Source organism: Ursus arctos, unplaced genomic scaffold (genome assembly GCF_023065955.2).
Source record: "Ursus arctos isolate Adak ecotype North America unplaced genomic scaffold, UrsArc2.0 scaffold_20, whole genome shotgun sequence".
Lineage (NCBI taxonomy): Eukaryota > Metazoa > Chordata > Mammalia > Carnivora > Ursidae > Ursus > Ursus arctos.
In genome coordinates this window covers 19,867,165-19,890,549 of record NW_026622875.1, presented here as the reverse complement: position 1 = coordinate 19,890,549, position 23,385 = coordinate 19,867,165, and the positions used below count along the sequence as shown (strand labels likewise).

The window sequence follows — 23,385 nt, the reverse complement described above, 5'->3', positions numbered from 1 at the left end:
ATAACCTTAATTACCTGAAAGTATAATAGAGATCACCAAACATTCATTCATTCATTCATTCATCCATCCATCCATCCATCCATTCATTCAAGGTTTACTGAATAAATGACGCTAAGCCCCACAATTGCTGCTATTGCATCTATTAATCAAAGAATATCCTGGGGTGCCTGAGTGGCTCAGTCAGTTAAGTGTCTGCCTTTGGCTTGGGTCATGAACCCCAGGGTCTTGGGATCATGAACCCCAAGGTCCTAGGATTGAGTCGCATATTGGGCTGCCTGCTTCTCCCTCTCCCTCTGCCCTTCCCCCTGCTCATGTGCCCTCTCCCTCCCTCTTTGTCTCTCAAATAAATAAATAAAATCTTTGAAGGAGAAAAAAATATTTACTAACAGGCAAAATAATTTGAACTACAAAGTCAAAAGATCTAAGTTCAAAATTTGCCTCTGCCACTTAATAAGTTTTGGCAAACCCTCTAACACAGTCTTCTCTTTTCTGCGTTATTCCTATCAGCATACAAAAGTACTACTATTTTTCCACCTTAAAAATAAAAAGGCTTTTCTTTTGGCATCAGTTCTCCCTCCAGCTAGCATCTCATTTCCCTGCTCCCAGCAAAACTCCTTTGAAAGACGTGTCCATAAATGCAGTTTCCAGTTTCTTTTCTTCCAGGCTCTCTTAAACCTATTATAATTAGGTGTTTACCCTGACACTCCACCAATATGGCTGTTATCAATGTCATCAATGATGTTCATGCTCTTTATTTTACTTGACCATTCAGCAGAATCTGGCACAATTCATCATGCTCCTCTTTGAGACACTTTTGTCATTTGAGTTCCAGAATACCATATTTCCTTTATTTTCCTTCTCCTTACTGGTTACTATCTCTCAACCTCCTTTGCTTGTTCCCAACGTCTCACCATTGGAATGCCTCAAGGCTTGGTTTCTGGATCTCTCCCCATTACTTTCTTAGACATCTCATCTAGTTTCATGTTTTTAATATCATCTGTATGCTGATGACATCCAAAATCATACTTCTCACCTTGACCTCTCTCCTGAACTCCAGAATTCTATGTCCAACAAGCTACTCGACAGCTCCATTTTATTGACTAATACACATCTCAAATGTAGCAAGTCAATACTCTGTTCGAATTGTCCCTCAAACCTTCTGTCTTACAGTGCTCCTTAACTAATAAATGACACCGCCATTCTTTAAAATTTAAATCATATTATGCTATGCCTTTACTTAAAAGCCTCCAGTGTTTCCTCTCCTGGTTTAGGCTCTCCATGACCTATTCCTGTCACTGCCTTGATACTGTCTGTCATATTCTCCCCTGGTCCACTTTACCTCAGCCACATTTGTCATTTTGCCTCAGGTGGCCTCTGTATCTGTTGTTCTCAATTTCTGGACAGCTCTCCTCCAAATGTCCACATAACTCTCTCTTTTACTTCTTTCAAGTATCACTTTCTTATTGAGACCTTCCCTGACTACCCCATCTAAAATTGCAACCCTCCCTCCCCATACATACACTCCTAACTCCCTTCTCTGCTTTATTATTGGCCTTATGACTTGCCATAAACACACTATATATTTAGCATACTTATTTTGATTACAAAAAAATATCCGTTACTAGAAGAAATTCTCTTTTGTTCACTCTTTATACCCCAGCACCTTGAACAGTGACTGGCACAAAATAGGCTCTCAAAAAATATTAGTTAAATGAATGAAGGTAAGTGGTGATAATAAGGAGAGCTACTTCTTAGGTAGAAAAGTAAGTAGAAAGTAAATGAAATAAGTACTACATACATGTTAATGCATAATGCATGTTGATTATTTAAATTAATATAGGCTCATGTGTATCTGTTGAAAATAATTTTTGGGTGGTAACTGTAGGAAGGAAAGGAGACATTCTAGTTTTGAAAGTTAGCCTCAGGCAAGGTAAAGATAGCTCTGGAAACACCCTGGAGTTTGGCCCAGATTATCAGCTTCTAGGCCTGCTTAGCAAGTGAGGGTATGAAGGAGGAGAGGATTGGGAAGCAAGCTGGGATCTGTGTGAGTAATATCATGGGGTCTGTATGCAGTCTTCTGGGTAGTTCAGGGTGAGACCTCTAGGCTCACAGACTGCTACATGCTGATGTCCATCTTGAGTACCTCTAGGAGTGTTCAGTTTCTCAGGCAAGAGTCAGGGCTTACAGAATTTGTCTATTTCTAGGGCTAGGTGTGCATACCCTAAAGGAAGCAAATCACTGCAAGTCTAGGGAAAGGGATTGCTGCACATGTTCGTATACTCTTTAATAGAATGATTTGCTATCAAAATATAAATCCTTGCGGTAAGTAACAGCACCCAAGTGTCTCTATTATGCTGCTTTGTGCCTAACATATAGTGATGTTACGTGTATTTTCATAGGGCGGAGTGAAAATCAATTCACAAAACCTATTTTAAAGTGAAAATGAAATTTTAAAAAGACACTCTAATTCTTGAAGCTATAAAGGATATATAATTCTCAAAAGTCTTTGTATCCAGATGTAGTAGCTCTTTGATTAGCTGATATAGGCACAGTCCATGAATACAATTTCTTTATAAACCATATCACCTTTGCATTTTATAATACAAAGTTGATTTTCATAGATTGTCCCTAGACTTCACTAATTGACTTCCTTTGTTTCCATTAAACGGTTCTGGGGACAGAGGCACAGAACATGTGTAACTTCTACTTTCCTCACTGACAGTGAACACAGTGTGGGGAGGTACAGAGGAAGATACTATTCTCTATAACCGTGTATTATCATATAATACTTTCCAAATCTTTCCCGGTTTCAGAGAGGACATAGTGGCAACCTCTGTAATACCTGCTTCAGCCTTTCCTTATAATTTGTAATTGATTTCCCACACGGAGTTTGAACTTTGCTTGCTACACTGGTACAGATGTGGCCATGAACCTCTTATCTGCGAAGTTAATTAAAGGGCTGGATCTCATTTCTTTCAAAGTGGTGACCTCAGACTCTACACTAGGGCAGAAAATATGGGCATGGAGGTATGCATATGTGTATAAATATGTACATATGCGAGATATACATATATTATGAGAGAAAAATAAATAGAAAAATGACAAATCCTGAGAGAAAAGAAATGAAGAAAGGTATGAGAAGGGAAGGGAAGGCATTCATTAAGCTCCTACTATGAATTAGGCACCCAGGAAAGAAGGTAAGGGGGGAAACAAAGATGGAGGGATACAATTACCTGGATGTTAAACAATGAACTAGTAGAAATCTCCTTCCTTAAAAGAGAGCACTATAAAAACGGATGCTGGCAGTCCATTAGGTAGTGCTTGTCAAGTCATTGAGAGGAGAATAGAAGGCTCTGGGGCACTGATTTTGGCTTTGTCTCCCCTAGGTGCTAGGTTGCTGTCTTGCCATGAGATGAGTTATCTTTGAAGTTCTGCTGAGCAGTCTAGATAGCGTGACTTAAAAGTGCAAGTCCCTAACCAGAGTTCAGTTCCCCAGAATACAAATGCTCAGAGAACCAGACAAGGCCAGGAAAAACCAGCCCAAGACATTTCCCCTTAAACCCTAGAGAATACTATAGTCTCCATAATTAAAAGGATCCTATATTGGAGGTTTCTAGGTTTGGTATCACTTTTTTTTTTTTTCATTTTTAAAAATGTTTCCTTAAAATATCTATAATTACAACTTTATGATTCCTCTGATGGTCAGAGGGGGAAGGGTGACCTTATAGATTCCCTGGGTAGATGGGAGGTAGGGTCAGGGCCCGCTGAGCTTGGGACATGACAAAGAGAGAGAGAGGAAACTAATAACCATTTTAGAGAGCTTGGAGGTAAGTCTTCAAAAACTATTTAGGAATTCCTGGCCAATCATAGATTTTGCTCAGATGTCCCTTTGGCTTTCTCTACCCCTACCATCCCTAAATCACATTAAATATCTTCAGCATTGTTGGGCTTATTATAGAAGATTCTCTGCCTCCATTTGCATTTTGGGGTCAATTGCAATCCTTTAGTCCCATTCTTCATTATTCTGTATATCCATACTCCTTACCATATAACCTTGCAGTGCTCTCCCACTGTGGGCTGGTGACCTGCTCAGTCTCTTGACCTTAGGCTCAGGAGTGTGATTTTCTTTGGCCAACAGGATGTGAAAATGTGATGCAAGCAGAGGCTTGAAATGGACTTGCAACTTAGGGCTTGCTTTTCTGCTAGGAGAAGAGTGACAGACAGATGGCACTGGCACATGCCCCAGCCAAGCCCACTCTAGACTTAAATCCTGCAGATGTGTGAGAAATAAGTGTTATTTTTGGATGCCACTGAGTTTAGGTTGTATGGTTGTTTGTTACACAGCAAAAGGTAACTGATACAAATGCCATTTGATCCATGCTCCCCTTGTCTACCAGGGTCATATTTCTAAAATGGAACTCCAATTATCTTAAAATTATTTTGCTTCAGACACTTCAGTGACTTCCTTTTATGGGCTTAATGGGACCTCCCCCAAAATTCATATGTTGAAGTCGTAACCCCAGTACTTCAGAAAGTGACCTTATTTGGAATAGGGTCATGTAAAATATAATTAGTAGAGTTAAAATGAGGTTATACTAGAGTAGAGTGGGCCTCTATCTAATATGACTGATGTCCTTATAAAAAAGGGACATTTGGAGACAGACACACTCATAGGGAGAATGCCATGCGAACCTGAAGGGTAGAGATTAAGATGACGTGTGTACAAGTTAAAGAACACCAAAGATTGCTCAAAACCACCAGAACCTAAGAGAGAGAGGAATAGAACAGATCCTCCCTCACAGTCCTTCAAAAGGAACTAATCCTGCTGACACCTTGATCTTAGACTTCTACATTTCTCATATAATACATTTCTGTTGGTTAAGGCACTCCCCATTACCTTTAGTACAAAGTCTAAACACTCCTTTGCAAGGTATGGAAGTCCTTTCAGAAGTTGGTCTCTGGTTCTATCCATGGTTTCATTCCTCACTGTAGCCTTATCCCATTTCCTAGGCACACAGAACTAGTTATAGTGCTTCAATCAATTGCTTCAAAGATTTTTGTCCATCCTCAACTTCGGCTTCAAATGCTCTTCATGCTACCTTCCCACCCTTCACTAGATCCCGTATGATTATCTAATTGACTTCTATTTGTATTTCAAGCTTCAGATTGGACATAGTCTCTGGAAACTCTCTCTTTACCTTCCTAATCCTAACTAAAGAGGATGCCCTAATGAATGCTTCCCAAACATCCTCTACAGATATTTCTATCACAGTCTATATCACACTGTGGATAATTAGTTGCTCATTCCACATCCTTATCCTCATCAACAGATTTGATAATGAACCTCTTAAAGACAAGGTCATATCCTATGTCACTTTATCCCTAGTATCTAGCATAGTGCTTGGCACAGAGGGGCTGTGCAGCACGTTTGTGTAAGGAATCTATGAGGGTTCATGTACAAATATCCAAACACATGTGTTTTTGGCATATGGGAGATACATTCCACTAGTGTGACAACTGGCAGCTGAATTTACTTAGAAGTGAAATCACCCAATTAAAGACCAAACATCGCTTCCTTATTCTTCTTCATTTCCTTCTCTCTATATAACTATCCAATCTCACATGCTTTATAATGCTTTTAGATGTAAGTGACTGTGAATTATTACCAACTGTAGGCCTTTCATCTTCCAGACTGACAGTCTATGTCCCACATTTCTCAGGAGGGAGAGACTACTATAACTATATTTTTGCTTACCAAGAGAATTGTTAATGGTTATCCTGGAGGAAAAAAAAATCTATAAATATCCAACCTATAATGAAGCCTTAAGCTTACTTTCTTCCTTCACTAATGAAATTCTTTCCGAGTGCATTGGCAGAATTGCAACATAACCATTACACTGTGAAAAGAGACAAAACCTGTGGTGAATTTTTTCTTTTACCTGTTTAGTCCTCATTTTGGAATCCGATGACAGATTGTTGTAGGTATAATGTGCCTGTGTGACTCCACAGAAGAGAACAGCAACTATTCCTGAAATTCAAAAACATACCAGTCAAAACCAATTTTCTTTCCTATCTAAGCCAAAGGGTAGGGCCACATCAGCTAGAAAAAGAGGGACTTGGTGTCAGTAGAGTTAAAACTGCTAATAATTACCATAATTATTGGTCTCCATAATTAAAAGGATCTGTATTGGGGTATACCTTGCTACTTGTTTTAAACACGAGTCCTACAGGATTAACCTAAAGACAAGTATTAAGAAGTACATTCTTCCTAAGGATAAACGATCCTATGGTCATGAGTTAAGAAAGTTATACTTGGGAAAACATGAACAAAAGACTACATAGTCAAACTCCGGGCTTCTCATAGCCAGTGCCAACTGCTTTTTTGCATTTTATCCTAAATGTTGGCATATTCACTCAAACGTTTACTTTTCACTGGGTACCCTGAAGAGGTTCCTGTCATACATAATTTAGTATTAAAAACCATGAGTCACAAACTTAAGAAATCTACAAGGGTTTTGTTGCCCCTGCCAATGCCTTTACTTGCCAAGCATGAGAGAAAGGTCCTTGTTGGCCCCATGCCTCCCTGACAAAGCTGGGTGTTCTATTTTCTGCTGCTGAAGAATCTAGTGAGTACATCCAAGGCACACGCTCCTTACAGGTAAGCTGGTCTGTTCTTGAATGCTTCCTACCCACAGTGGGCCCTCAGCTGCTTCTAGGCTGGCTGCAGGATTGATTTCTTAAGCCATCAGTATACTCAGCTTTAAATGCGACATGAAGGCATACATACACTAGATGTTCCCTGGGGATAGAGCAGTAGCAACCATGAGACAAATGTTATTTGTCTCTGGGCTGTTATTCTCTGTTATCACCCCTGAGCTGGGGTAGGGAAGGGGTGGGGATGGCATTCCACTTTGGATTAAAGATTCTATTAATTATGGGAAATTGAGCATAGAGGAGGGCTTTGGGAAAAACACAAGATGTAAGTATTCCTCAAGTCAGACCAAGGGGATCGAATTGAATTTTAAGCAGCAGAATCTTTCCAACTAAAAACACTCATAAATTAAATGCTGATGATTCTTAAGAGTATAGAGATATGTGAACTGAATACTGACATTGCAAATGAATCCACAATAAAGAATTTTAAAGAACCAAGCATTTTTTTTTTTTTTGTATTTAGACTGTATGCTTCTATTTTTATGTTGGTTATTACTTGGATTGCCTTTGGATAAGTATTGCTAAGATGTATTTACCTAATACAAGTGCATAGACATTTACATTACTTATTTCCTTTTAATATGCTTCAAAATTTTAGGCAAAAGAATAAAAATGACTAGGAAATTTTGCCAAGAAATATTCATGCAGTAAGCATTCTATAGATTTTTGGGTAACTTTTCAGTTTCTCAGCCTCTCTTCAGGAATTCTAAGAGAAGGATGTTTATAAAAATATATGTTACTCTTCACAAAAATTCTATTAGAAGCAACCAATACCAGGGAAACTTTTAGGTTACTGAAGCACTTTAAGTACTTTGAGGCACTTTGAGGCAACATGCATGTTGTTTTGTTATCAAATATTTTCTTTCCTTGTTTAAAAATATAATTTATTTATCTCTGCTGATTCTGTAGTCTGTTGGAGATTTTTCTGGGTGAGGTTTAGCTGACCCTCCTACTGATGTGGAAACGTTTTGATTGTATATTGATTTGCAGAGAAGTGGTGAATAAAAAGGGTGGGAGTGTGTGTGGGTAGTGCATACATGTATTCTGAGAACAAGAAATGGTAATAAAGAAGTATTATAAGGGATAGGGAGGGGATTTAAGGCTGGCTGAACAGCTACAGTGAGCCAAGAATGCACCATTGTTGTTGTTGTTTTTTACATCATCTTATTTATTGCATTGATTTATTATCTCACAATAGGCTTAGCACTATTAACCAGCTCTTCCTACTGTCTTCTCAGTAGTGGTATCTCCATTCTTCTTGCTGATCAGGCCAAAATTCTGGATCATCCTTTACTTTTCCTCTCTCTGTACATCAGTGATTTTGTTGGCTTGTCCTTTGAAACTTGCCTGAACCCAGCCACTTCTCAACACTGCCTCCCCTAACACCCTTTTTCAAGCCACCATCATTGTTTTTTGCCTAGATTACAGATACCTGATTGGTCCCCTTGTCTCCCCTGTTAGGCTCCTGCAGTCTAGCTTTCACCCAGCCATAGTGATTCTTTTAAGACAATTGAGATCATGTGAGATCATGTCAGTTCTCCTCCCTAAACTTTGTAATAGATCCCCATGACTAAAAGGCCCTGTAGGATCTAGTCCAGCCCCCTTCTGCCCTTCCCACAGGTCTCCAAGCTCATCTCCTACTATATTCACCCCTTGTTGTACTCTATATATCCTTGCTAAGCACATTCCACTGCAGGGCCCTTGAGTCTTCTGGTTCCCACTATTTGGGAAGCTCTTCTTCAGATATCCACATGGCTCCCTCCTTCTCTTAAGATGTTACACTATCAGACAGGTCTTCTGTATACATTCTATAAAAATGATCCCTCCCATCATTCTCTACTTGCCTATCTTGCTTTGTTCTTTTTAATATTATTTACTGCCATCTAACATTTTATAAATTCCTGTGTTTATTTTCTGCCTTCCAGAATGGCAAAGAAAAGCTCACTGAGTGCTAGAGATTCATTGGTCCCTAACCCTTTGAGCAAAGCCAGGCACATGGTAGGCATTCAGCAAGTATTTGTTGAATAAATTAATGCATATTCCTATTCCCATGTAACTAGTAAGAAACAAAAGTAATTTACTGAAGGTCACCTTGAAAGTGGCAGAGCTGAGATTCAAAATTTCACAAACTCCCTGTGTTTTACTGCCTGTATCACTCCATCTGTGAATGTTTTAAGGTAATCTTAAACCATCTAAAAAATATTGTTTCTGCTGTCCAGGGGAAATTGAGATATGATGATGAAGATTACAAATCTGAAGGGGCTGGGTATCTTGTTTGAGGATATATTCCCTAGTAGCTCCATTGGTTTTCATTTTCTTGCCTCCATCAGAACACTAACAGGCAGTGTTTCAGCTAATACTTTTTTTTTTTTTTGAATTCTGTGTACAGATAAGTCACACAAACAAACAATGAAAAGTGTGCCTATATGACCAGAGGCTTGGTGTTGTAATTAAAATAGAACAACTGAGTTGATCTAACCTTTAATATTAGCTTACATGATCATAATTCTATACCTTAGTAATTAATTAACTCACACAAATTACTATAATTAGTATGACTTTTACAAGTCCAAACATATTTTGAAAATGTCTCCTCTAAATACATCTATAAATTCTCTGCCATGTAAGTGGATTCAGAGTTGAGAGTTTTCTCTCTTACAAAAGTGCATTTTAGGGTGCCGTGGGGGCTCTCTTACAAAAGTGCATTTTAGGGTGCCGTGGGGGCTCAGTTGGTTAAGTGACTGCCTTCAGTTCAGGTCATGAGCCCGGAGTCCCAGGATCCAGTCCCACATCATGCTCCCTGCTCATGGGGAGTCTGCTTCTCCCTCTGATCCTCTCCCCTCTCATGCTTACTCTCTCTCAAATAAATAAATAAAATCCTTTTTAAAAAGTGCATTTGAGTTGTCACTATATTTTTGCATGCCTATGCCTGCTAGCACTAGTTGTACTACTGTTATGTGGGGCCCTAGACAACTCTCTTACATGCTCTGGATCTCAGATTCTCAGGTGTACAAGCGGACGGAGGGGCACCACTTGATGTGAGTCAGCAAACTAGCATCTGGGCTCCAAACCCCCTTTCTTGTGCTCTCCCTGTGATCTTGGGGCTGGGGCTCTACAGACCACATCTTCCTTCTTCAGAGTCTGCTGAGTTCTGCTGAAATGAGCCCCAGAGGGAGGCCTTGCTGCCTTTTTGCTTGCCTGCTGTTCCTCTCAGTGACTTCTCAGCAATGGTTCTTCACCATAGTTTTCACATTGGTTCCAGCCTCATGGGCCCTCCTCAGAGAAAGCAGCAATAGCTAGCCAGTGACCTCAGAGGTCTGGGTCCCAGCTCTAGCAGGTCCCTCTTAGGAACTTCTAGTTCTCTTCCATTTGTTCCTCCTATCCCAGAGTTTACAACTGCTTCCTGCCATTACCACCTGGATGGCCTCTGTGCCCCCTTTGTACTTTTTCAGCTACCACCTGTACACCCAATTTCCTGCATTAAACTCTGGGCATAGCCAGCCAGTTTTTCTTTTCCTGAGTGAATCCTGACCAGTAGTCACTTGTGGGTCCCTTCTCATTCTAAATGTTGATGGTTCTCAGAAACCACTGAAGGTTTGTCATCTGGAAATAAGATCTGCCCTGTATCCTGTTATAACTGGACAATGGAGGAAGACAGTGGCAGCTGAGATGTTGTGCCAAGTCCCAGAAAACTGTACTCAGTCTCCTTTCAAACCTACTTATGGTTAGAATTGGCTATTTATTTATTTATTTATTTATTTAAGATTTTATTTATTTATTTCTTAGAGAGACAGAGACAGTGAGAGCAAGAGCAGGGAGGAGAGGGAGAAGCAGGCTCCCCACTGAGAAGGGAGCCTGATGTGGGACTAGATCCCAGGACTTTGGGATAATGACCTAGATGAAGGCAGATACTTAACCGACTGAGCCACCCAGGAGCCCCTAGAATTGGCATTTTAAAAAAGTGTGAGTTTGAGCCACTAGATTGGAACAAGAGACTTGGGGGAAGGGAATAAGTTAGGCCAAGTACTATTAAAGAGGCATGGGTTACATTTGGACATCTGTCTTCTGATTCCCAGTGATATGATCTTTCCAAAATATGAGCACTATCATACAATGGAGGGGCTGCCTTCAAGTGTGAGAAGTTCCCTATTATTTGAAATGTTTGAGTTGAATGATTATCTGCCAGAGCTGCTGTGAGAAAAAATTCTTTTCATGAAAGAAGGGCTGGGATATCCTCCAATTTCCTGGGTCCGTCATTTTCCTATATACCATTTTATTAATTCACTAGGATTAACACCTCAATTTAGCCTTTTTTTTTTTTTTTAAGGATGAGGAACTAATGCTGGTTCCAAATGAAACCTTTAGACATTTTGAGTAGAGGCAGCACAACTTTCTCAAAAGGTAAAGACAAGATAAACTTACCGACTTTCAAATATCCTTTTAGACAGACAACTCTTCTAAAATAAAAATTTAAAACACATCACTACCATACCTTCTAATCATAAAAACTTAAATTTTCAAGTGAGCTATGAGGTTTAAAGATAAACTCAGGAAGTCTCCTCTGTGTAGAAAGAAGATGTTTCTAAATCTTTACACCATAAGCTTTTGGTCAAAGGACATTGAATACGGTGAATTCTGATGTTGGTGTCCAAGTGACAGATGTAGCTCACCTCAGAGGAACCCACTTTCTTTCTTTTCTCTCTTGCTGTTTCTTACCCCTCTGTTTTGCTTGTTCTTGTCACTTACACGCTGTGCTTAATTTACAGCATGTCCTACTGCCCTCCCCCTACATCAGAAGCTTCTTGACCCCACCTGAAAGCTCAGCTATGGCCCAAGAATCTGGATTAGGCAAGAGAGATTTCAAAACTCAACCTAATGCCTCTGGAATGTTAATGTACATTGGAATCACCTGAAAATCTTGTTAAAATGCCGATTCTGCTTCAGTAGTTTTGGAGTGGAGCCCATGATTCTGCATTTTATACTACCAGGGATGTCCATGCCGCTGGTCCTAGCATCACACTTTGAGAAGCAAATCTCTGACCAACACTTTGGTATTAAGTATCAATTTACCGGAGCTATGGCTTGGCTTTGACCTTGTATGGTTCAAAATATCTTTTGCTAACTATAAAAAAAAGTTCTAAAATTTTATTTCTGTGTTTTAGTCTCTATTTTTCTTTCTGTAACTTTCCAGAATTGTCATAATTCCATGAAGTAATTTCAGTTTCATGGAAGAATTATCTATCAAGGGCATTTGAGGAATTTAAATTTTTTCTTTAAATTAGAATTATTTATTTTTAATCCCAGCAATATTAGAATGTGAAAGAAATTATTTGCATGGAATAAAATTCATAATATATTTTGCTATCAAACAGTTCAATAATTTTCCCCCTCAAAAAAAGCAAATAAATCACATTCTTCAATCAAAATGTTATAAAATTGGAAAGTAACAAAAAAAGTATATCTACAAAAATGTATCCACTAGGGATTTCTAACTATTCTTCTAGATGAAATTGGAGTTGAAGATGAAATGAAATTTGAAATTTTAGCTTATGTAGAAATAAATAGCAGTAAGTGTAGAGTACATTTCTTACCAAAACCAATGAGATAAAACCAGATTATTCAGAGGGAAGTCTTGCATGCATTCCATTAGAAAAAAAAATAAAAGAATTGGACTATTTACCTCAAGAAGCTAGACAAGAGACATAACAATGGACCCAAAGAAAGTAGAATTAAAAACCTAATAAAAGAAAAATGAAAACAAGATAGTCAAAGAGAACATTTAAAAACTAGATTTGGTCAGTAAAATTAAGAGTTGTAAAGTAACAGTGTGGTTTGTGCCTCTCAGGGCCTGAGGTCTGTCAGGTCTACACCCTTTCCAGGCTCCCATTCTCTGGTCATGGCTGCAAGTAGAAAAGGGGTGACATTGGCCAATGGCTTCACCCATCTAAGAGTCAATTTTCTCATTTGGATAGCACCCAATCTGTCTTACAAGTCTGTTCTGAGTATAAAGCAATATCATGGATACTAACATGCTTCATAAACTAAACATTAATAGGTACATACGAGGTTTTACTATAATTACTAGAAGTAGATGAAAGGAAGAAGACATGAAAAGAAGGAATAACTTAGAGAAACTCATACCATGGATAGACACAATACTTTCTGTTTAATACGTTGCTGGGGGAAGAAGTACAAATCATCTAGTACATGTCTTGTGTATTCTATACCCTTAATCATTATTTTTTGCCATTTCTTCCATAGTAACTCCTGTGTCAAGGAAAGAACAAATCCTTACTCTTAGTAATCCAAACTTAGACAATTCTCAGTAATACTACAGTTAAGGTACTAGATTTTTGCAAGTTACCTTGGATATCTGCTATCATTTACTCATATTCTATTTATTTATGGAGGTCATTCAGTGAGCAGGTTATGGCTACTGGGGACACAAGGATGAATAAACCTGGTCTTATACCTCAAGCAGCTTTATATTTCCTCACAGAGACAACATGACACACAAAGACATCTAATAGCAGGTATAACGTAGTAGGTGACAAGAAAACAGAAATCCTGAGAGATTGTGATTTCTTCTGGGCTGGGGAAGGTGCAAGAGAAATGGGGGAAATTTTTCCTAAAAGATGCAGAGGTATTTGGGCCTTGAAAGATGAGAAGAGTTTGAGGATGCAGGGTCAGGAGTAGGGGATTCAATATGAGTGAAGGGAAAGAGAAAGGAGACCGTGGGGTATGTGTGAGAAACATGCAGTTTACCTGCATGTTTTGGATTTTAATCAATTATAGGTTAGGACATAAATACTAATCAAATTAATTCATTAATTGAATTTTTCTAAATAAAAACCTTAATAAAAGAAACAATTATTACGCTGTATTAATTATCAAACTAATTAATATAAGCACAAAAGCATTTATCTTGCATGTTTTATTAGTCCTCTTATAAAAATTAGAAATATGAAACACCCAGTATGTCTGTGCTATTCAGGCAAACATTATTACATTTTCCTTCCCAACAAAAGTAAAAATTGATCATTCCGTTTCCATCTCTGCTGCAAAAACAAGCAATCACTAAATGCAACTGCTACATTGCATGTCTAAGATCTTGGCTTCAAGTTCTATTTATGGGGTCCTGTGGCAATGATGGATGTAATCAAGTACATACATCTGAGTCCACAGAGAGCGGAACATGCTCACAAATATCCGAGATCTGAAATAAAATAGAGTTCTGAAAGAAATCAAGAAGTGGCCTAGAAAAAAATAATAATAATGCTTTCTGACTCCTGTGTATACACAAGATTGCCTTTCACTGTTTGCACAGTGAGACTTCAGTGGTATTCAAGATCCTGGAAGTGTTGGCTGCACGGATTCATTTATGAAATTTTAAACAAGAACTAGAACCGATACTTTACGACACTAGCTAAAAGAGCTGTTTGAGAAACCACAAAGAGGAACAGTTAAATTCAAAGTAATTGGCAAGCAAAGAAATTTAGGAAACAGCATGAGGAGGTCCATAATTCTTTGGGAAAAATAATGATTCTGCTGGCAAGTACATTCTTTCCACAGATATCAATTTTCACAGGACAATTAACACCTTATGGTTAACAGAGTGCCATGCACACTGTTCTTGATTCCCATTTCTGGACCCTTTCAGAGAGCATGAGTACTACTAAATATTGTATATGTGTGTATATACTCATACATATAAACATAAGCTTACATGATCAAGGTTCAGTGTGTCGCTGTAAATTATACAAGGAAAAATGTACTACATTGGACATCAAGAGGCCTGGGATCTATCTGGTCACAGTTCATTCACTTGGATGACTTGTGCAATTTAAATTCATCACCTGGTCCATCGTTTTCTTCTCAATGAATTAAAGAAATGGTCTGCATTAGTATTCATCAAGTTGGAGTATACAAGAAAACCCACTGAAAGATGGAAGATAATATAAAAACAACAGTTTTTAATTAGAATTTTTGTGTATTTTCAAGTATGTAAGCACCTTTGTGGGCAAAAAATTACACTTGTGTGCATATAGGTGCATGGTAAAGCTATTTGATTTTATTTTTTTGTCAATGAGGGTCAAGAAACTCTGGCAAACACTACTCTAGATGATCTCTAAACACTTTTCAATCTTAAATGTCTGTGATCTGGGTGGCTCAGTTTTTACATTTGCTTCAACGTTTGCATATATGGAATTAAACAATTACATGGGGCCCTTCAGCTTCACATTGACCACCTCTCAGCCAGATTACCAAGAGTCTCCCTCTTGACCTAGATCTCCTCAAGCACTGGTTCTATGCCCTCCCTCTTTGTATTGCTGCCAACTCCCATAAAATGCCCACAGCCATCAGGCATGGAAATGCAGGTTGGTCAAAAGAATGAATCTCTATTTCAAAAAATATTCATCTGCCTTGAAAAGAGAATGCAAGAGAAATTAGTTTTTGATCCTCACATACAAATAGATGTTTATCTGGATTTATTAGTGGCAGCGTCTATTTTCTTCTAATATTTAAATTTTCTTTTTCAAGAGTATTGCCACCTACACCTATTGTCTCTGTTACTGATAACATTATTCAGTAGTTCTTTTTTCATTAAAAGTTGATGAAGCCTTCAGATACAGAAGCTGAAAAATAAATGTCTGTCACAAGGAGCATGATTTTCTTTGACATTAAATGCAGACTTGAGGGGTTTCTAAGACTGAAGAATATTGCAATTTTGGACAGGATATATTGATTATATTATCAGGACACAGAAAGAGAGTGAGAGAGAGAGAAAAAATGTGTCTTGCTTGCAGATGGTACTTTGTGGGGTTTTAAAGTTGATGGGTTATTTTTCCATGCCACTTTTTTTTATTTGTTTTTGATCTAGTAAAAAGAGACATTTCTGACAGGTTTCCTACCACCACTGCTGAACATGAACCTGAAACTGAGAAGTCAAAGATTTAAAGAAATGGAAAACTCCTTCAGGGAATATGAAAGATTCCAAGTTTCCAAAGAGTACAATTACTGTCTAGTTCACCATATTTGGCAACACCAGAGTTGGCAGATTAATCATGAGTCTGTGGAATATAAGAACATCAACATAGAAAACAACACAAATCTATGTTCTTGTTTCTGGTTTCTCCAAAGCAGTGTAGGCATGCATTTAAGAGTTACTTCTTGTCTATGTTGCAAGGTTTATAAATTTCCATTTAAAACAAAAATCTCGTTCAAAACATAGCAGTGGGTACTTATGCATATTAAATTGGGGTCTGGAGAAGAAGAAAAAACACTTTTTCTTTATATCCATGGTATTTCATTTCAAGCCTTGGTGTTCATCAAGCTTACCCTTCTTTTCAGTTTTCATTTCCTTGGAGTCAGCTAACACATTTACACCAAAGTCAACTAAATGTCTAACGAACAACCTCACCCAAGACGTCCACATCCAATTGCCCATCATACCCGTCCATGTAGTTTCCACATTTGCATAGAATCCAGAAGACTTTCTAATGAAATAATTTTTGTGTCTTCCTTTCTATTGCATTTATTCACTCATGTATATTCCCCATTTTGGTGGAATGAACCATTGATCAAGCTGATATAGGGACCTGGGAATTATCTTTGACTGTACTTTCTCCTTAACCTATATGTTATGTATTTGTACTGTCTAGCTTCTGACAATTTTCTACATGCCTATGAATAAAATGGGTTTTTGAGAAAGAAAGAACTTTCTTTTTTTCCTCCTATGCCTCTTGGCACCATGAGGAGACATTAAACAATGACTGAAAACATTTACAGTAAAAAAAGTGGGGGTAAATTTGTCCACTACTCAAATTACATGTGCAAGGTGGTTTGAATATTGAAATGATGAGCTATTCAGTTCAAGAAAGTGCAGGTGTGAGTTAATGAGTTATTATGCGAGGAGATGTACTTTACACCTGTGTTTATTGAGATGGCAACGTTGCATGTTTGCCCTTGGTTCAGTGTGTTGGTTAACTAATCCCCTTGAGAGTTTTGGATGCCTATTACTACAGTTTGAATGTCTAATATTCTGAGCCTCCAGGTTTTATTTTTGGCTTGGAAACCACTCAATGCACCTCATTTGTTGGTGAATTTTTGGCTAATTAAGTTGGATTCACATGGTTCTAACAATATGAAAGCATGAGCAGTTTTAAGCAAAGAGATACCACCTAATGACATGTCCTTCGAATCTGAAACTAGCCAGACTTGTTTTAAGAAGCAATTGAAACCAAGTCCCCTCCCAGTGATTTGTTTTATTTATTGAAATCTAGAAATATATTTTTCACCAAGTCATGCAATGCATCACTGGCAAGCCAAATGGAACACGTTGCAGCTCTAAGCTAAAGCCTTCTTAAGAGTTTCAGACAATTTTTTTTCCAAGCTGAGAGATGATGGAGATAAAAAGTAATGAGCCAACTTATTCAGATCAAGCAAAGTCTCAACATGTCCAGTAATAGTAATTTCATTTGGAGATCTTTCTTCTTTGTCTATTGTAAATAAGAAAGACTTTCCCAAGTTCTCCTTTTCCTAACTACTTACTCTACAGAAGCCTTTCAAAAACTGACCTGACAGATAAGCAGAAACTGAGCTTCCAAGTGTCAACTTTTGCTTATCATGACAATATAATTAGGCCCTTGTCATTTGAGAGCAACAGGAGAACATGCCTGGGTGATGGGATTGAGATGAATTAACTGTTTATGGTGTGCCTGATGTCTATGTGTGCTGAGTGCCTCTTTCAGATATCTTGGTCAATTCCCTAGGAAATGGGCCAGAACATCATACGTTTTCATCCTACTACATTTAATAAATTTTTCGGAGTTTCTTACTGTCTAGAATCAGACCAGAAAGCCCAATAGCATTACTTAGCAATCAGGACTTTTTTCTCTTTCAGGTTTTTATATGTTTATTTTCTTAGGTGGAGCTCATTCTAAGGTGAGTAAATAGTGAGCTATACTATTTAACTTCTTGTATTAGAAAATGAGGTATGCCAGTAGCCTCCCTCTCCCTCCTTTGCCTTCAGTGGATGTAAAATATGCCCCAAGAATCTAAGAATGGAAGCTGCCTTTATTACAGCAGCACCTGGAAGCAGAGAAATCATTACACACGGTGTCAATGTTGCCATTAGAAATCTTACTCTTCGGGTGTTTAATGACAGTCCCTGAAAGTTTGCTTCTGGCAAAAACCTGACCCCCAAAGTCTTCAGCTGGGAAACAGATTATAAAAACGAATTTTCAAACAACCTGTCCAGCTGTGCTTTTTGGTTATCTTTATAAACTGAAAAGCAGCTTCTATGACAGGATTCAATTCCATTAGAGATTATGCTATAAATAATACTGCTGAATTATTTTCAATATTCAATTTAAAATAATGGCTCAGTAACCCAGTGACTTTTAGAAAATAGAACTCTGCACAAGAAAAATTCTACCTGATCAGAAATTAGGTATGCATGTGTACCAGGTATCTCACAGAGAGAATACCTTGGGGTCATGTATTTACTCAAAAGCCACATTTTGTACATGTACCATGTCCTTCCCTTACAAAATAATAAAATCCTTTTACCTTAGCAGTAAAGAAAATTGAGATACCAATTGATAGGATGACTTATTTCAATCCCTCAGCCAGTGAGCCAAAGAACCAGAAACCAGAGACATACCCCTAAAGTGGCTGATTTTGTAAGTAGGGCAGATATATCCATATACATTCTCTTTCTATGCTCTCCTGGCTTGTAAGAACTCCCTGAAGTCCATTTCTATCTATAAACTCTCATCCTCTAGAAAGACTTCTCACTTGCATTTGACATTCTGCACAGTCTTCCCAAATAAAAGTTTTCTCAAACTGCACTTGTATATTTCCAACAGCAGAGAATCAAACTTCTGGGTAATAGAAATGCCAACCTTCATTTACATGTCTAAAAGCCACTTGTTTCCATAAAACTAAGTTCTTCTATGTGACTATTGAACATTCGCAGGTGCAATTTCCAAGTGACTGAGATGAGGCGGCTGCAAATGTGGCCCTTGAAGTAAAAGATAATCAAAATAAATCAAATGATCATCATCAAATTAGTAGAACTGAACGTGAAAGCAGAAGATGTGGTAATGAGCAAGCCCCCCTCAAACTGAAGTGTTCATAATGAATCTTATAGGAAGCTGAATCGAAAATGATAATGAACACGGTACAAACTGTCTTTAAAAGCTTGATCCTTTTTGTTTGCCTATCACTGTGCATCTGGCATAAGAGGGTCCCAAGTGTCCTAGCCTAGAGGCTGCACTGTCTTTGAGCCTCTTTCCCTTCTGATCTGTCACCAAGTTAAGCAGTTTCCTTTGTGGAAATCCAGCATAGATTATTCCTTCCCTTGTACCATTTAGGCTTCTTTGTTTGCAAGCAATAAACACTGATTTGGGCTACTGTAATCAGAAAAGAATTTACTGGAGGGAAAGCATGCACAAAGGCAGCCCCAGGAATCAGTGTCAGGAATAAATAGGGGTTTTCAACAGGGCTTTACTGTTGGAAAGAACAGGTGCGAACGGTCATACATCCTTCTATGTCCCTCCTAAAGGATCACATCCTACGGAAAGAGTGTCTGATTGACCTCCCTTCCAATGTCCCTATTTTCTTTGGCAGGGGAAGAGGAGACACCTTGATCAACAAGACGGTACCTGATGGAGGAGGTGCAGTTCCCTGAGCAACATCAGGATGTTATTACAAGTGAATATGAGAATGGGTGCTGGGCAGCCCATATGTCTACCATATTCCTCTCAGCTAGGCTCTTGTTCCTCAGGTCTACATGTTTCTATTTTAACTTAATAATTAAGGAAATGAAATTGCATATTGATGTAATTTATGGTATGTTCTTTTGTTAATGTATGAATCTGCCCTGGAATATCCTGACCAATGGACATATGCAATCTTTCAGTATCTTTGCAGTCACAGGGCACTCATTATCTTATAAAGCAGTCTGTTATTCAGATTTTGGAATTTTTTTCCTCTTGTTGAGCTAAAATCATTCATTCCATTGCTCAAAAGATAGCGAGTGCCCAGAATGCTTCAGCCATACTTCTGGTGCTGATATAGCCCTGGCAGACCTGATAATCTGATGCAACTTTGACCAATCAATTCTAATTCTACACATCAGTTTTATTTCTAGATTTCAGAAGTACAGTGAGTAAATCCGATAGCCCAGTGAAGTCTGGGTGCACATAAACAAACAGTAGCCAGTTGGAACCTTAATGGAAGAAGTTTTGATTCATCATAATACCCTCAAATATAAAGTAGTTTAAAAAGTACTTAACATGAAATTTGTAGGTTGAATATGAAGACAACTATAAAAATTTACTGAGGGCCATAAAAAATAACTTGAATAAATGGAGAGACATATTCCTGGGTGGGAAGACTCAACACTGTAAAAATACCACTTCTCAAATTAATCTAAAAATTTAATGCAACTGCAATCATAATCTCAGTTATTTTCTGCTTGAAACCTAACAGTTATTTTCAAGTCAATCTGGAATAATAAATATGTGAGTACAGCAAGGAAGCTCTTGAAAATGGGGAAGAGAGGGTGAGGGATTGATCTAGATATTAAAATGAACAATGAAGTTGAAATGATAAAAACAGTGAAGACCAAAATTTCATTGGTACAATAGAAAACCCAGAACATACATACACATATATGTACCTATAGACATGGACATTAGAAACACATAGGTTATGGTTGAAGGGTGTTAGTACATATGGAAGGTATCTTCCAGGAAGATAATCAAATGCTTGCTATATCCTGTACTACATATCAAAACAAATTCCAGTTGGATTCCAATATAAGAACAAAACTATTAAAAGCATGCATTATCATTGATAAACACTTAGGCTTTCTATGCAAAAATTAATAAAATCTTGGGCTTTCTAAGGAGGAGATAAAATTAACCACATAAAGTTGAAAATGTCCATACTATCCTTTTCCCTTACTAAGCCAACAAAATATAACATATTTAAGAGATAAAACCACAAATTGGAGAATATTCATAGCTTACATGACAGTCAAAAGGTTAATATTTTGAATAAATAAAAAGTTCCAAAAATTCAAAGTGACAAACATAAGCATCTCAGTAGGAAAAAGGACTAAGGGCAGAAACAGGTAGTTCACCAAAGGAGAGATATAAATTGCCAATGACATGGGACTAAAATACTTCCCTCAGTACAAATATGATAAATGTAAATCACAATGAAATGGAAATTGATTATCATATTAGCAGGGATGAGTAAAATTTAGGGTGGTAAAGATGTGAGTAAATGAGCTCTCTTTCACTGTTTATGGAAGTATAAAGGGTTACAAATTTTCTGAGGGATAATTTGGGTGAATTTTCCAAGACATTGAAATGTTAGCTTTCTTATTAACCCAGCAATAGAAAGGCATACATCAATCTATAAGGATTACCATTGTAATCATATTAATAATATTGAAAACTATAAACAATTAGAGGGAGGGTAGAATAAATTAAGGCAAGTTGATATGATATCATATTAGGCAGCCATTAAATAATACAGAAGAATAATGTCATGAAAAACAGTTACTATAAATTCTTGAGTGAAAAAAGTAAGTTACTTCAAATTTAAAAAGTATAATTACATTCATGTGTGCATGTTTATATTTAATTAAGTGTATGTATATACATATAATCAGATGTACTCAGACAAATATTAACAATAGTTATTAATAGGTAGTAAGAAAACAGGTAATTCTAATTTTATTTCCTTCTGTGAATTTACACTTCCTAAATTTTCTATAATGGTTATATGTTACTTTGGTTGTAAGAAAAAATAAAAAATATGTTTCTAAAAACAGATGTACTTTGTCTAAAGCAACAGAAATCCCTTTTTCAAATGAAATCTTATGTGAAAACCCAATTCATGGCACCAATAAAAGGGATAGTATAGGGGTGGGAAGCCTAGAGGCCTGCTCACTTGGTGGGCATCCTTGAGCACAACTTTGAAATGTCAGGGCTGGGGGAATTTGTTCATGAAATTGTTCATGAAACCCTGACAGGCTCCATGGTTGCTGGTTACCTCCATAGTTACTCATAAGCTGCTTAATAGCTTAGTCCACTTAGTTCTTTATATTCATTGCCATACATTCATTTGTTAAGCACTTTTTAAAAAGTTTTATAGATTTTAGCTTTGCACTATCTAGTTTAGCTGTGGATTAGAACTAAAAGGATTTTATCATTATCAGAGATGCCCACAGATAATTTTGATTTGGTGCTACTCCCTCAGATTTCTTTGAAGGTTAATATGAGAGATGACTTCATGAAGAGTGTATCTCCATCTTCCCTAAAACTATTATTAAATATATTGCCCATTACAGTGTTCAAAGGTCCCTTATACAAGGATACATGTGATAAATTCCCCTAAAATTTTAGTACCAAAAAAGAAGTTTGCCCATTTTTATAAATAAGTATGATTTCCTTTTATAATACTGTATTATTCCTATATAACTCATCATGTTTCCCTTTTGACTTTGGCTGCCAGAAAGCTCAGAGCTATATTTATTGCCAAACCACAGCAATGAACAGCTGTCTAATTTTGCAGAAAAACTATCCCAAAGCACTTGAGTATTTACTCAACTAAATGGTCCCATGATATGTATGGCTCATGTTATGAGTTGTCTCAAATCCAATTTGGAAATAGGCAAGGATTAAATAATAAACAAACAAACACAAGTAATTTAGACAAAGCAGGCTTGGTATTTGGCAGTAGAATAGGCTTACACCTAGAGTTTGGTTTGTATCAAATGCCTAAAGGGCACATTGCTTAATCTGAAGTACTGCTCTGGAGTGAGTGTGCCCTTGGGTGCAGCCATGGACTTTTGGTCTTTCTGCTACTGAGGCCCACACCTATATTCACCCATCCCATGAAGCTTACTCCCTAGAGGAGGTCTGCATGGCATCCAATAAGGATATCAGGTTGAAAAGGGTGGCAAAAGAGCAAGGTACAGATAAACTAGCAATTTACACATGGACTGTAATCTTTAAATAGTTAATAAAACAAGATCTTGCTGAAATGGACCAGGAAATAGAAAGAATTTTAACACATAAAAATAAACAATTTTTAGGTATTGGTGTGTGTGTGTGTGTGTGTGTGTGTGTGTGTGTGTGTTTATTATAATGTTCAAAGATAGACTAAAAAATATCAGGTGAGTTAAGATACTTCTTTACCTTTCTAGAAGGTCAAATATGTATTCTTATTGTTAACATTACCTACATTATTTTACAAATGTTGAGTGCTGAAAAGGCATAGAATCTGGAGGAAAGGGAACCAAAATTATTTTGAATGGCTGATACAATTTTTTTTACCTTCATTATTTCATTTAAGGGACAGTTCTTTTTCTCTGGAATGATTAAGCTCTTCAGCAACCTCCCTAATAACAAGGGAAGGAACTAACATTAACAGACATTGTATTGCAATGATTTGGATACAAGTTCCCCTTAGGGTGCACTCTGGTAATGTAGCCTTAATATAGTATCCTAAGAACTGGCAGGAAGCTTTCCGCATCAGCAACAGATGCCTTCAAGGCCTGTGGGAATAGCTTGATCCCTGTGACTCTGCAGTAGGACAGGTTATCATTACAAGAAAGATTTGCCATGGTTTTCACAGGAGGGCCAAAAC

At 37.5% G+C, this 23,385-nt stretch overlaps 1 protein-coding gene across 2 annotated transcripts in view; it reads right to left on the bottom strand.

The window, feature by feature from the left end:
- The window catches only part of SLC9A9 (solute carrier family 9 member A9), a 549,652-nt gene that overhangs the window by 271,184 nt on the left and 255,083 nt on the right, over positions 1–23,385 (bottom strand). For both annotated transcript variants that reach the window (XM_026497205.4, XM_026497204.4), the window contains exon 9: positions 5,940–6,028. In XM_026497205.4, the coding sequence (XP_026352990.1) occupies positions 5,940–6,028 (89 nt within the window). The remainder of the gene's footprint in view (positions 1–5,939; positions 6,029–23,385) is intronic.